This window comes from Ciconia boyciana, chromosome 2, assembly GCF_034638445.1.
Source record: "Ciconia boyciana chromosome 2, ASM3463844v1, whole genome shotgun sequence".
NCBI classification, from domain to species: domain Eukaryota; kingdom Metazoa; phylum Chordata; class Aves; order Ciconiiformes; family Ciconiidae; genus Ciconia; species Ciconia boyciana.
In genome coordinates, this window is record NC_132935.1 from 31918029 (window position 1) to 31931948 (window position 13920).

The window sequence follows — 13920 nt, forward strand, 5'->3', positions numbered from 1 at the left end:
ATGACTACCGCTGTTTACAAAATGGGAAGGAGGAAACATGAAAAGGCACAGTGACTTGCCCCATACAGCAGCACCGCCAGGAATGGAAACCATACCTTCACTGATGTGGAAAGGACAAAACTACCCCTGTTTGGCCTTGAACAAGTGCATAGTTGTGGGTTGAACTGGCATTGGGGAAATGGGGTAAGGTTGCTTCTTTTGGTCATGTAGGCATTTTATGATCATTTTAAGTCATAAAGCAAACTACAACCCTTGCCTGTTTACAGTAGATTGTAATTTTACATATGACAGTAAATTACATCAGTTGCAATTTGTGAACACAAGACAACACCTCAGTGTTTTACCTTTACTTAATGAAAGACAATAAGGTTAAAAAACCACAGGAAAACAATGACACTGGTATCACTCAGTCTTGGAAAGCTTTTTTTCTTCTGTATAACTTTAATTACAGTAATCTTGAAAATGTATCATTGAACTGCAAATTGTTTTCAAAAATCTTGGTTTGAAAGCTAGGGAGTTTTCTGGAAAATATGTTTACTGTGTATTTTTAAAATATCAGTTGTCTCTGGTTACTGATTTGGTATTTAGCAGAACTGTCAATAGGAGGGGCTAGTGAGGGGGTAAAGGCAGCTGTTTCACGGGTGTTGAGAGTTTTTGGGGAAAAAAATCAAGACGTTAATGGAGAAGAACCACATCTATAAGAAACTCGCTCGTTTTACTATTTTTAAGCACTGTAACCTGAATTGATTAAACGATGTTTTACTTCGAGGGGACTGTTACACATAAATGCATGTTCTTTTTCACAGGCCTTCACGATTTCTTCCACACGTTGAATAAAGCAGTTTCCTTTTCAACAGTGGCGCCTTCAGCTGCTAAAAGCCCAGATAAACGCCAATCGCGTGCTCCATGGGAGAACATTTAGGGTATCGTCATCCTGCCACGTCCAGTTATTAAAAAGAAGTCGACATCATAGGCTAATTTCAACATCTTACCTGTAATTTTGACGGCGCAGGCAGCCGCCCACCACCACCCTCACCTCTCCCGCCGCGGCGAGCGGCCACGCCCCTTCCCTCCCTACACACACCGCGCAGGCGCAGCGGCAGCCACAGAACACCGGGAGGAGGAGGCGGGGTTAACGGCTTCGCCTCTGGCGCCTGCGTACTGGCGCGGCTGCGCGCCTCAGGGAGAACGGAGGCAGCGGTGGAGGTGAGCCTCTTCTTCCTTCCTCAGCCGCCATTTCGGGATGCCGTGAGGGGAATACGCTGCTGCCCCGGGGGCTGTGTGGCCCTTCCATCCCTCGGGCCGAGCGATGGCAGGGCCACACAGCCGCCGAGCGGGGCGGGAGGTGCTCTCACGCTGGCCGGGCAATGTGGGCCGCCCTTCAGCCCTTCCAGCCCGGGATCCAAACCTCTACTCTATTTTGGGATCCAAACCCCTACTCTGTTTCGGGATTCAAATCTTTACTCTGCATGCACGCCCTGAGTTTGTGGGACAAACTCGTCACGGGCCGTCCAGAGGGGACAAAATTAAGCTGGGGAAAAAAATACACTTCTTCCAGTCCGTGTAGGTGCTGGTATTTAACTAGAATACGTGTTCTGGAGTTACTGTTTTAGTGGGGTTTTAAATGTAAGTGATTTTTTTCCTCTGTTACGTGAGGCTGTGCCGTTGTAGTGGATGTCAGTGTCCTTAAGACTTCACTAGTACTACCAATCTCTTACGGATAACAGGGTAACTTTATCTAGTGCTATTGTACCCAGTTCTGTGTGCTGACAAATTATCTCTGTGTTTATATAACAGAACCTATACTTTAAAGGCTACGATAAGTAAAGAACATGATCAACATAACTGAAGCGTCATACCCGTTGCATTTTACCTAGCTTTTCTAGCCATCTCTACCTGTTTAGGACCAAGGCTGAAAGGGGCAAGGACCATTAGATCAGGATGATTGGACTGGGGACTTAGGGATCATGTTAATTGCACAGGTTTTTTTCTACTGTTTCAGTGCTGGTTTTTTAATGATCATTTACCTAATCTTTGTGAATCTGCAAGTGTTACAAAACTGTTACCCAGGTCATCACTTAAAGACTGGATCACTTAAGTAGGAAATACCCAGAAGGCTTCTGAAAGGGCTAGGGCTCAGAAAGCAAACAGACTTCCAAAATTCAGAATACCATTGCGTCATTGAATGAATTTGTGGTCTGTTGGGGGTGTATCAGAAATAATGGATGATATGCTGATTTGTATTTCACATTGGAAGATAACGTATCTTGTATTGCTTCATAATACTTAAGAATATAGAAGATATTTTTAAATGACTGTGGGATCTTGGGATCTTGTAACTTTCTCATGTAGAATCGAAACCATTTCATATTTGTGTTTGAAATAAACCCCTAGAACAAAGCATGGAGGAATAAAATACAGAAAGGATAGATTTTGGGTTTAAGAGTCTAATCTTCTAATTTAAGATAGTCAAAGTCATTTAAACCATACTTAAAAATAGTCTAAGCTGTATGTCAGCAGTCTTCTGCAATAAATTACAGTGAAGATTCTAGTATTTTTAAGCAAAAAGGCCCTCAGCTGTACACCGTATTTGAGAATGTGCTTGTGTGTAACCACACTATTGCTTTTCAGAGCCTTTATGTACATAGAGGTCAGTGTCTAAATGTAGAATCTTGTATATGCATGTATCTTTCAAGTCTGAGGCTCTGTACTTGTTAATGTTTTTATGTTATGCCTTTTGGATAATCACAAATGTGGGGAAAAATCTGGTAACTTAGACTAAGCTTTTAATACTTTTTAAGTTACTTTTTTCAGAGTAAAGGATAGGACGAACTTCCGTATTCCAGCAAGGAGAAAACAGTGCAGTCCAGAACAGGGACTAGAAAGTTAGAGTTTGTGAAAAAATAGCCATAATAATTTTTGTGTTAATCTATCCTTTTGGTAGGCTGTATATCTAAGAAAAGATGGCAGATCCTTGGCAAGAATGTATGGATTATGCAGTTGCTTTAGCAAGGAAAGCTGGGGAGGTAAGTATAAACTATTTATAAATAATAACATTATTTATTGAGTCTAGTATGTATATAGCTTTTGAAGGAGTTTGATGTTGGGTATTCTTCTGAGGAGTATTTTGTCAAAAACATAAATTAGCAGAATCGTTCAGTGATGTTCAAGTTCAAGATTGGAGTGTCTTTCATGTTTACAGCTTGGTTAATTTAAGAAAACAACTTCGCATTTTTCTTTGGACCAGAGTCTGATTAAAGACTAAGGAGTATCTTTTGTTCCTTAAATTTGATTTAAAAAAAAAAAAATCATTCTGAATTGTGGTAAACAAAGAGCATCTGGTTTTCCCCTTAAACTGCACCTGTCTACCTTATTTTACCGCCTGAAAGCTGTTGACAGTCTTGCAAACACCTCAGTCAACTTTATACAGTGGCTTGTTGTTGGCACGGGATACCACATTGTGTTCTCATTATGAAGACTGCTTTACTTCTATAAATAAGAAGCATCCCTTGCAGTGATGGTACTTTGCCCATTTGTGATCTAAGATGACTTAGAACAAGAAAAAGTTTGCACATCTTGGCAGAGCCTCAGCGTAAGAGTGGTTACCAAATGTTCAGTTCTTGGTAGTTCTGCTTGGTACATTTGAATGCTATTGCAGCCAGACAAGATGGCACGTACTAATTCTGTCCCTGGAGCTGTAGAATCTGCAGAACATTGTCCCTGCAACAACCTCATTAAAGTCTTCCCTCAGAAAATCTTTCTAAGTTATAGTAAAATAATTTTGTGGGCTGTGAGGCATGGATTCTTGCTTAAGCTGATCCTGATATTTTTAAGATCATAAATGCAGGGTCTGGCTAAAAATAGCTGACTTAAGCTCAGTCTTAAGTGTTTTGTTCAACTCTGGTATTTAAATTTATAAATCTAAAACTTGTCATAACAAAATAGAGCTCAGTTTCATGTACCAGTGGATCTTCTTGTGGTACTTAGATTTAAGGTCACGTAAAAGTTTGTGCTGAGTAGGGACTGGAGATAGAGGCAAGGGTAAGCTCCAGTTCCTGCAGTTAAATACAGGTTTTGTCACTGCTTGTGTTTGTGTTTTGTATGTGCAGTATAGAAATTACAGTAAAAATGATGCTTAAATTTTTTTGAAAACTAATATTTTCCATACTGTTAATGGGGAAAGCTTTTTTAATTTATTTTGTTAACAGATAATCCGTGGAGCACTCAAAGAAGAAATATCTGTTATGACTAAAAGTTCACCAGTAGATCTAGTGACAGAAACTGATCAAAAAGTAGAAAATTTCATTATTTCTTCGATAAAAGAAAAGTATCCTTCTCACAGGTATGGCTTCTTATTAATACACTTTTGATAGAAGAAGGGGAGAGATGACTGGAAGAAGAAAATGGAAAGTTTATGATTTTGCTTGGTAAAATTTCATTACCATTGGCATGCTAGAAAGTTATAGAATTCTTTCTTACCCTCAGTATATTAAGTATTTTAGGGTAGTAGTGGGTTGAAGTTTTGCCCAAATGCTTCTAAATTAGTTGCTAAGTAATTTTGTCATTAGCTTAGAGGGCTGTAGTAAAAAAAAAACTGGTGTCCCCAGGGTCTACTGACATGAGTTTAGCCTTGCTCAAGACTTACGCTGAAAGTCATTTCCAGTTGAGCGAGCCATAACTAACTTCTTAGTTGTTTGTGTTGGAGAATCAAAGGTGGCCTCAAGATGCCTGGAACCCAAAATTTCTTGTCTGCTGTTGGCTGTTGAAACTAGCATGCCTTTGCTGTCTATGCTGCATGGGTCCCATGGTACTGAGTGTGCCTTTGGCAAATCTTACACTGTTTAAGAACATGAGTCATCCTTAAAAGAAGACAAGATCTTCTGATTCTGCATAACTGAAAGTCTGTCATACAAAATTCTGATTATTTTTTTTTTTATTGTTCTTCCCTTCCCCCCCCCCCCCCCCCCGCCCCTCCTCCCTCCCGAAAGAAATTTATTCTTGAAGGGTGAATTGTATGTATTTTACTTACTTTTACTTACATGGGACTTTCTTTCCCATTTTGACATAATGGCTCAAGTTTAATACAGTTTCCTTAAAGTGAGTTTGCTAATTTTTCTTGCATTTTCTTGGAGATTTTCTTATTGTAGCTGTATATGTGAAACTAAATAAATATGCATGTAGAATTGGAACAACTGAGGTGATGCAAAATGTCAGTAACCTAGCCAAGTTAGTGTAAGCATACAGACTTGTGGAATGACCTTGAAATAACATTTTCTGTGACATTGATAGAACATTTTAGAATATTTTAGCTTCTTTTTATATTAGGTAACTTATATCACATTAGACATACTGGTGTTGAATTTCTTTCTAATGAATTACTCATCCACCTAAATAACTATTCAGTCTCTCTCTTCTCTTTGTGAAGATCTGCCCGTTTTTGAAACATGCTGTTTCTTTCTGAGCAATCATGTTCACTTCCATAGTTAATCATAAAACTCCTAATCAATATTAAAGGGACCTTATTTGTTTACTCTCAGCAGTTCTCATTTTACATGTTTGTGGAGGAAAGCATGTGTTTGATGCATACTTTTCATAGGTTGAGTAATATGTGATAAATTTAACAACATGCAAAAGGCATAGAAGAGAATTCCACCCACTTGCACTCATCCCAATAATTTTGTAGTTCAAAACAAATACTTTCATGAGCAGCAAAAATTGTGAAATTTTGATTCCTGTGGTGCTGTGCCTTGTGTATCCCTTGGGTTTAGTATTATGGTTGAGCCATAGAGAAGACTCTGCCACCTTCTTCAGGAGAAGCTCTGGTTTGGAATTTATCCCTTTACCATGTTACCATTTTTGTAATGCTTGTGAAACTAAACGGTTTTGAGACTAAGAACTTTCTGACATATTTGAGTTGAAATCAGACTACAAATTTAACAGTTAATGCAGTGGTCTAACCAGATGCATATGACCACAAAGGCTTTCTTCAGTTAAAACACAGGCTAAAAAGTAGCATTTTATAGCACAAATAAACTGAAAGTTGTAAATAGCTACAAGTATTCTGACTAAAATTTGATGATGGAAAAAATGATGAAAACTTCAGTGCTAAAATATAAAGTTAATTACATAAAGTTATTTTCCCCACGTATTGTGCTTGTCTCTGACATCATAAATATCGATGCAAGCTTGGTCAGATGTGGTCGGTGCTTTCCAGATAAATTGTGTATTTCTCAACTTTTTCAATATGATCACTGATGGTATAAAACCCTACATCTCACTTTAAGAGTTTTAATTTCAAGGACAGTGTTGTAATTCAAACCTTTTAAACAATTTCTTTGTATCTTTTAAATGTGTTTGCTACTCTAGCTTCATTGGAGAAGAATCTGTTGCAGCTGGAGAGGGCAGCATTTTGACAGATAACCCCACATGGATTATAGACCCTATTGACGGAACTACTAACTTCGTACACAGGTCCACCTTTCATTTTTTTTATGTTAGCAACTTCAACTGAATACCTTTTTTTCTTTCTCCAGTTCCATGAAAGTAAGGTTTTTTCACTTTTAAATTGCTTTGAAAGAGATACTATGAACTCGTTAATAGTTACAAATTGCTGTTTGTATTTATTGAGAGCCATTGGGCAGTTTTTGTAATTATTTTAATATTTCTGTAAGTATTCTAATAGTCTCACTCTGTAACCAACAGCAGCTGTTCCATGAGAGGCCCATACTATATAGCAGGGGTCAGCAGCCTTTGGCATGGGTGCCAAAGATAGGTGGGCAGATTTTAACAGTAAAGCAACAGGATTCAGAATTTGGAGTTGCAGCATCTTCAGAGAGGTGCTAACAGCTCCAAGTGCTGATTTCTAAGAAATTTCAAATTAATTGAGATGTAGGAGCTGCTACCATGAAAGAAAGCAGAATATCACCAGTAATTGTATAGTGGTATTTTGCACCAGGATGAGGAGGGGACTTTTAGTGTAATGCTGACTGCCTATTCCTTCTGTCTTTGAAACATGATAGATTTTGGCCCTCATGAGGTTTTCTGAGCGTACTTAATTCCAATTTTGAAATGACTGCCACTGTGTGCACCACGGCTTTAAACAGCTGTTGAATCCTGCTAATTAACACGTTCAAAAAGCTACAAGAGAAGAACCCATTCTGCTGGACTTACAGACTTAAAAGTCTGTATTTTTTGCAGATAGTAATTAAAGCGAATGTTTTGGAACTGCAAATTTTGAAGAGTAAAAAATAGTAATTTAAAAAAAAAATTAATTGGTTGATCATTAAAAACTTAGACTGAGATGCAGCCCACCATGTCCTATATACTCCCACTGCCTTCACTCTTCCCCCTGCATTCTTCCTTCCCACTTCAATATCTGTCTTTCTTGTTGCTTTGGTGGAGAAAGTGGAGGTGGGGGGAGAGGTGACTTGCTTCTTTTGATGAGACCATATTGGCCAGCTTGTTCCTTCTGACAAAGGTTAGTAGCATAGAGGCTTGCTTGTATTCTTTGGCAATAAAATGACAGTTCCTAAGCTAGTAACAGCTGTTACAGGGATGGCAGTCCCTAAGCTGTAATAGGCTTAGTTTCAGTGGGTGGAAAAGTTTGTATTTTAAATGGTAATCAGTGTTGTTGGGTCTATTTTCACAGTAAATTGTGCAAGTTCCAGAAAACTACTATTTCCTGTATAGTCCAAGTTTCTTTTTGAAATATACATTACATTTAACTGAACATTGTTTTATGGTAATGAAAGAAGCATAGTATCTCACTATAAATTAGTGAAATGTTTTGTTTTGTAGGTTTCCATTTGTGGCAGTTTCAATTGGCTTTGTTGTAAACAAAAAGGTATACTTTTTATTACTTAATATCTAATCAGTCAAAACCAAATTAATTCCTTGTTGCTAGTTATAACTAAGATCTGTATTTTCACAGTAAATAGGAAGAAAGGGAAAAAAACCTCAAGGTATCTTTACTTTTTGTTGCAGATAGAGTTTGGAATTGTGTATAGTTGTATAGAAGACAAGATGTATACTGCCAGAAAAGGAAAAGGTGCATTTTGCAATGGTCAAAAACTTCAAGTATCAGGCCAAGAAGGTAAGCTGAACTGAGTAGCTTATTTCTAGTAATTACATTTATTTTGCAAATGAGGCATCAACAGTTTCAGACCTGGATATATTCCTGTTTCTTAGCTCATAGTTTTGTTTTGCAAAGACAGGCTTTTTTTTGGCCATGGGTTGTTCAGTTTTGAGAAACAACAGCTTTTATGTTCTCTTTGATGCATATAACATGCTTGTGATCTTTGCAAAATCAGGACTCAGCAACTGAAGATTTTATTCCCTGTGTGTCTGTGTGTTGTGGTTTTTTGTTTATTTGTTTTTAATTCCCTGTATGTTTGTAATCCATCTGTGATTGTTCTTTAGAGTCTGTTGCAAATCTGTCGAACAATTCAACTCCTTCCAGGTGTGAACTAGTGATTTAAATCAGTATCACTCTTGTGTACTTACTACCTTATGTGAAGTAAAATCCACACTTAAAGTGGGACCTTTAAAGATACAAGGACTGTTCTAATTTTTATAGCAATAGAATTGTATTTACTAATAACATCGATTAATGTAAATGCACAATTGAATGAGATCATGCTTTGTTTGCTGTATTTTATTTTTTCCTGCCATTTTCCATGTAAGAACAGATTTTAATACATTCTATATATATAGTATTTATATTAAAATACCTTACTTTTATTCAGTCTTGTAAGAAAGCGATGAAGTAAACTCTGCTAATTACCGTTATAATATAAGTTGTAGTGTTGGAAAAGTGAGGTTTTGTTTCTTTTCCAGACATTACAAAATCCCTTTTAGTAACAGAATTGGGATCAAATCGTGATCCAGAGACTATAAAAATAATTCTTTCTAACATGGAAAGACTTCTCAGTATTCCTATTCACGGGTAAGATACTTGCTATTTTTTATATTTACTGATAGTGTTAATATTGTAAATATGTAAATATGATCATTTTTAGGAAGGATTGGTTGCATTACATTTGACACCTTAAATGTGAAATATGATTTCTGCAGAGACGTTCGAAGTGTGTTTAACTTTTTCAAGCTGGGACATATATAAGAGAACCCTAACAATCAGGATTGAGAAGCGAAGCATGTTTGGTTTTGTAGGAATAAAAAGTATTGTATTTACTAGTTAAAAAAATGAAATACAACTTTGTGCTGGGTTGTTTGTTTTTTTTTTCCCACAAACACACAGGGAGTAAAACTGGATAAACAGAAGCTATATTACATTTCTTTGTTTCCTTTCCCTGTAGTAATGAAAATAGTTGTTGGTTTTTTTATATATATCAGAAGACAAAAATACATCTCCCTTTCCTCTTTCAACACCGTACAATTTTTTTTTAATTTGTCCAAGTAGTTGAAATTGTCCATAAGCTGCTCTTATTTTGGTTACATTCCCTGCTTCCTCTCTTCTGGATAAGCCAAAACCTACATTTCCACAAACCATTTTACATCTAAAGGTGGTTTCAGTAGACAGTTTTTTGTTACTCAACCCTACTCATGTTTCTGATCTAAAAGGGGTTGTAGTTTTATGCTGAGATTCTCAGGATTCTTGTTTTGATGCTTAACATGTAGATTTTTTTCTACTTTCAAAAAGTCTTCTGATGTCATTAAAGAATATATGCTAAATTGTAAGTAGGGAATACCTTTTAGGTGTGTAGTCAGTTCAACTTTTCTATTTTATTTGTAAACAATAAATTTAGATTGGAGTTGATTTAGGTTGCTTTGTGCAGTAACTTAGCTGCTATCAGTTACAATTTAATGTACATTTTACTGATAACTTAAATAACTGCAATTATTTGTACAAGTCTCACTTACTTACAGAGTGCATCAACGTTTCCAAAAGAAACTGGAATTTGTAACACAAAGGTTCTGATGAAGTTATCCAGACCAAATTTGTGCTGTGTAATTTATTTTTTGTGATTACTGCTGTTAGGGTTTTTTGCACATCAGAGGTGATTACTGGGCATCACCAGAGAAACTTGAAGTAACTATTTTTTCAACGCTGAGAACAGTGTACACTCTACTTGAATTCTTGTGTTCAAAAAGCAAAGTAGAATATCTATTATTGTTTCATGGGTAGATATCTTCCATAATATGTTTTAGGTTGAGTTAAGATGTGTTTTCACTCTAAAACAAAATTGTTTAACAGAATTCATAAATGTAACTTCTGGAAATTTGCTATATTTTGAGAGCTCTTCAAGCTACTTAAGCAAAAATTCCATTCCCAATTTTTTGTTTGTTTCACTGCAGCATTCCATCACATTTTCTCTAGCTCTGTTCACTTTGTGTATGATGCTTCTGTGTTCTCTGTGCAGTGTACACAAACATTGTGACTTTCGTACAAACTGTTCTCCATTAAAAAAACAACTTTGTCTCCTTTAGGATTAGAGCCGTTGGTACAGCAGCTGTGAACATGTGCCTTGTGGCAACGGGAGGAGCTGATGCCTATTATGAAATGGGGATTCACTGCTGGGATATGGCAGGGGCTGGAATCATTATTACTGAAGCAGGCGGAGTATTGCTAGATGTATCAGGTAAATACACGGGCATGCATGATACTCTTTTGTCCTTTTAAATAGCTAATTGGGAGCAAAACATAGCTGAAAAGAGAAGGCGAAGAGGTTTTTCAGTCTGCTTTCCAAGTTACCACTACTGAACAGAGTTCCCATCCAGTTAATAGACAAAGAGAGTGTCAATTGTATGTTCTTAAGCTACAAGACAACCTTTACTCCCTTGGCTGAGCACCTGGAAGAGTGAAAAAAGACAGTAAACGTACACTGAAGAGAATTTAAATGTAGCTCATATTGAGATACCTGTCATGTTAAATACATTTTTATCCAGGGGCAAAACCTGGTCCTAAATAGTAATGTATCATTTACACTTGATTTTTTCAATGCTCATTTTCTTACCAACTTTTAATTTTCTCCAGATATAAGCTAGTTAATTTGCTTGCTTTGATTTCTAGGTGGACCATTTGATTTGATGTCTCGAAGAATAATTGCAGCAAGTAGTCGAGCTATAGGAGAGAGAATAGCCAAAGCACTTCAAATAATTCCTCTGAAAAGGGATGATGCAACTAACTGAATACCACAACTAGACCTTAAATGTAATTATAGTGTTGTCTCATACTCCCATGTGGCGGTTGTTCTACACCTTGAACATGATAAAAAGGTAGATAAATAGATGGTAGTCTTTCAGTACTGGTGTGACTGCTAAGTAGTGTTATGAGATTGGACCAACATTCTAAGTAAGCTTTTACTGTTAAGTATTTTATTTAGCATCATGATTACATAAAGATCTATAAAAAGAAGCAAATATATACGGCTAATATTTTCAGGTTTTATACTACACTGGAAGGCATAGCAAGAGACTCTTTGATGTATAGATAAATAAAAATCTCTAGTTCCGTAAGTGACAAAACAAAATTCACTGTCTTAACACCACATCATCACATCTGATCCTGAACCCAAAAAGATGAAGGCATCTTACTGTTTATCCAGTCTTTCTCCATCTCATCTGTTGTTTTCTTCAGTGTCATCAGCGTATGCATTTCCTTACCTTGTTACACTTTTTGTAGAGGTAGTTCACACATTTCCAAACTTTTGTAGTTGCTTGTAGTTTTGGCTCTAATTTAAGTCTTTATTACTTAGCTGTCATTGGTTTTGTGGTCATTATTCTACCTTTCTTACCATAGGTAAACACAGTCTCTTCTTTAGCCTCTTATGCGGCCAGTACGCTGCAAATTCATTACAGTTGCAAAAATAATAGTTATTGTGCCAGAAAGTATGTGCATCTCCCAGAAATAAGTTCTGAGCACACCGTCTATCACCAAATGGACTTACTCTAAAGTAAGATGAAGTGTGATTTGCATTTGACCATTGGAATCAGCTGATACTAGGTCCTCTATCTTATTCTTGGCAGTTGTAATTCCTGTTAATTTTGCTTGGGTTTCTTCATGGATGAGTGTGTTTCAAAGTCTAAGGAATCATTAAAATCCAAGCGGGTTTTCAGTAACTCAGCTGGCAAAAAAATAAGCCTATAGTCCACATTTTTTACATCATTTTCTGTACGTTATGAAAGCAGTGACCAACCAGGATCAGGTTTCCATTGCGTTATGGAGTGTACAGGCACAAAAGAAGACACATATCTAAACCTAAAGGGTTTATTAACCTGAGAAATACTAGTAATTTCATTCTTGGTGTCAGTTGTTCTAAACTTTGAAAACTATACTGGTTCTTTGAATTTTTGTATTTAAGATTGTTAAAAGTATCAGTGTACTGTTCAAATAATTAATGCACTTTAAAAAAAAAAAGATTTCACTTAGATCAGTTTTTAGACTTGATTTTTTCTGTGTCTAGAGTTTCCTAAAGAAAGTTGTCTCATTGGTGGTCCAGACAAGACACAGCAATGTTTTGGAAAACCTGACTTTTTGTACTGCTGTCCCACTATTTTTATTTTGGAAAATGGCGTTCTCAGTCTTCAAGTTTCAACAGATCTCTTATTATAAATTTCAGTCTTTTATGTCAGTTGATTTTTGCAGATTTTGCAGAAATATTTAATTTAAAGTTGTATCTAATGGCAGATGATTAACATCAATGCGATCAGCCTGCTATTTAAAGGTCTTGTCAAAAAGACAGACTTGCATTAATTTGCTTTTTAAATTCCCATTGACAAGAATAGAAACTTTTTGAGCATTTCCCTGTAACTTTATTGCTGTAAATGATGTGGGATCATCATTATGTCTTGAGAAGTATGTCTATTGTACCATTTCTGTGGCTTTTGTATAACAAATTCTGCATAACTTTTTAAAACTGATTTATTTGTGAAATGGAGACATGTCTAAGAAATATTTGAGATGGGAGAACACATTCAAAATAAATATGCTTTAGCAGCAGCGGCTTCAGATGTGCTTCCTTTCTTAACATTCATCAGAGTACAATGCTGGGTCCCAACAAGCTGGATTTGTGGGCTCCAAACTTTCTCTGAGTCGAACACTTTCTCTTCTTGGCCTCTGATGTACATAGGTCATAAACTGTTGTGCCTTTAGAGAAGTGGGATTATGTATACACCTGTAGTAGGTTTTTAGAGTGAATATTCCAACACATTCCAATGAGATCATGGTGCATTAATCATCTCCAACCTCAGAGCTCGTACTTTACGGATTATGTTGCCTGTGATTTGTTTTGGAGGCCTATCAGCTGGTTGAAGCATGTGGCTTTCTCAGTGTTAGCTTTCCTAATAATGCTCTTTGAGGAAAAATGTACATGAATTTCCCATCTTGACCCTCTCACTCTATTTGCATTGGAGACCAGCCTAATTTTTTTGACTCTATAAATGGAAGCTTTTTTTTTTCCAGTTTTCTGCTTTCTTTTTAATTTCAGTCTCCCTTTCAGGGGGGATCAGAAATCCTGTGTTGTTTGCTACTTTTGCTAAGCATTATCTTCTCACAACTCTTCATCTAATAATGTGGCCACTTCTTTCATCATGTGAAAGGACACTGAAATGTAATTATTAAGTTTAAAGGCATTTTCTTTTTGGTTCTGTGCTAGCCTGCAATTTTGCAAATTTTTGTAGTAAGTGTTTTTTGTAGTAAAACAGAGAAGTCATGATTGCTGTGTAATCAAAATGTTTTTCATAGAATCATAGAATGCTTTGGATTGGAAGGTCCCTTCCAATGTCATGAGCAGGGACATCTTTAACTAGATCAGGTTGCTCAGAGCCCTGTCCAACCTGACCTTGAATGTTTCCAGAGATAGGGCCTCCACTGCCTTTCTGGGCAACCTGTTCCAGTGCCTCACCACCCTCTTTGTAAAAAATTTCTTTCTTAAATCCAGTCTAAATCTGCCGTCACTTAGT

The 13920-nt window shown here is 36.7% G+C and overlaps 1 protein-coding gene across 1 annotated transcript; it reads left to right on the forward strand.

The window, feature by feature from the left end:
• Positions 1 to 1087: 1087 nt before the first annotated feature.
• On the forward strand, positions 1088 to 12958 carry IMPA1 (inositol monophosphatase 1). The gene is made up of 9 exons (XM_072852288.1): positions 1088 to 1206; positions 2945 to 3026; positions 4209 to 4342; positions 6367 to 6471; positions 7798 to 7843; positions 7984 to 8092; positions 8836 to 8944; positions 10447 to 10598; positions 11030 to 12958. The coding sequence occupies exons 2-9, from the start codon at positions 2964 to 2966 to the stop codon at positions 11146 to 11148; spliced, it is 837 nt and encodes a 278-aa protein (XP_072708389.1). The 5' UTR covers positions 1088 to 1206; positions 2945 to 2963; the 3' UTR covers positions 11149 to 12958.
• Positions 12959 to 13920: the final 962 nt, after the last annotated feature.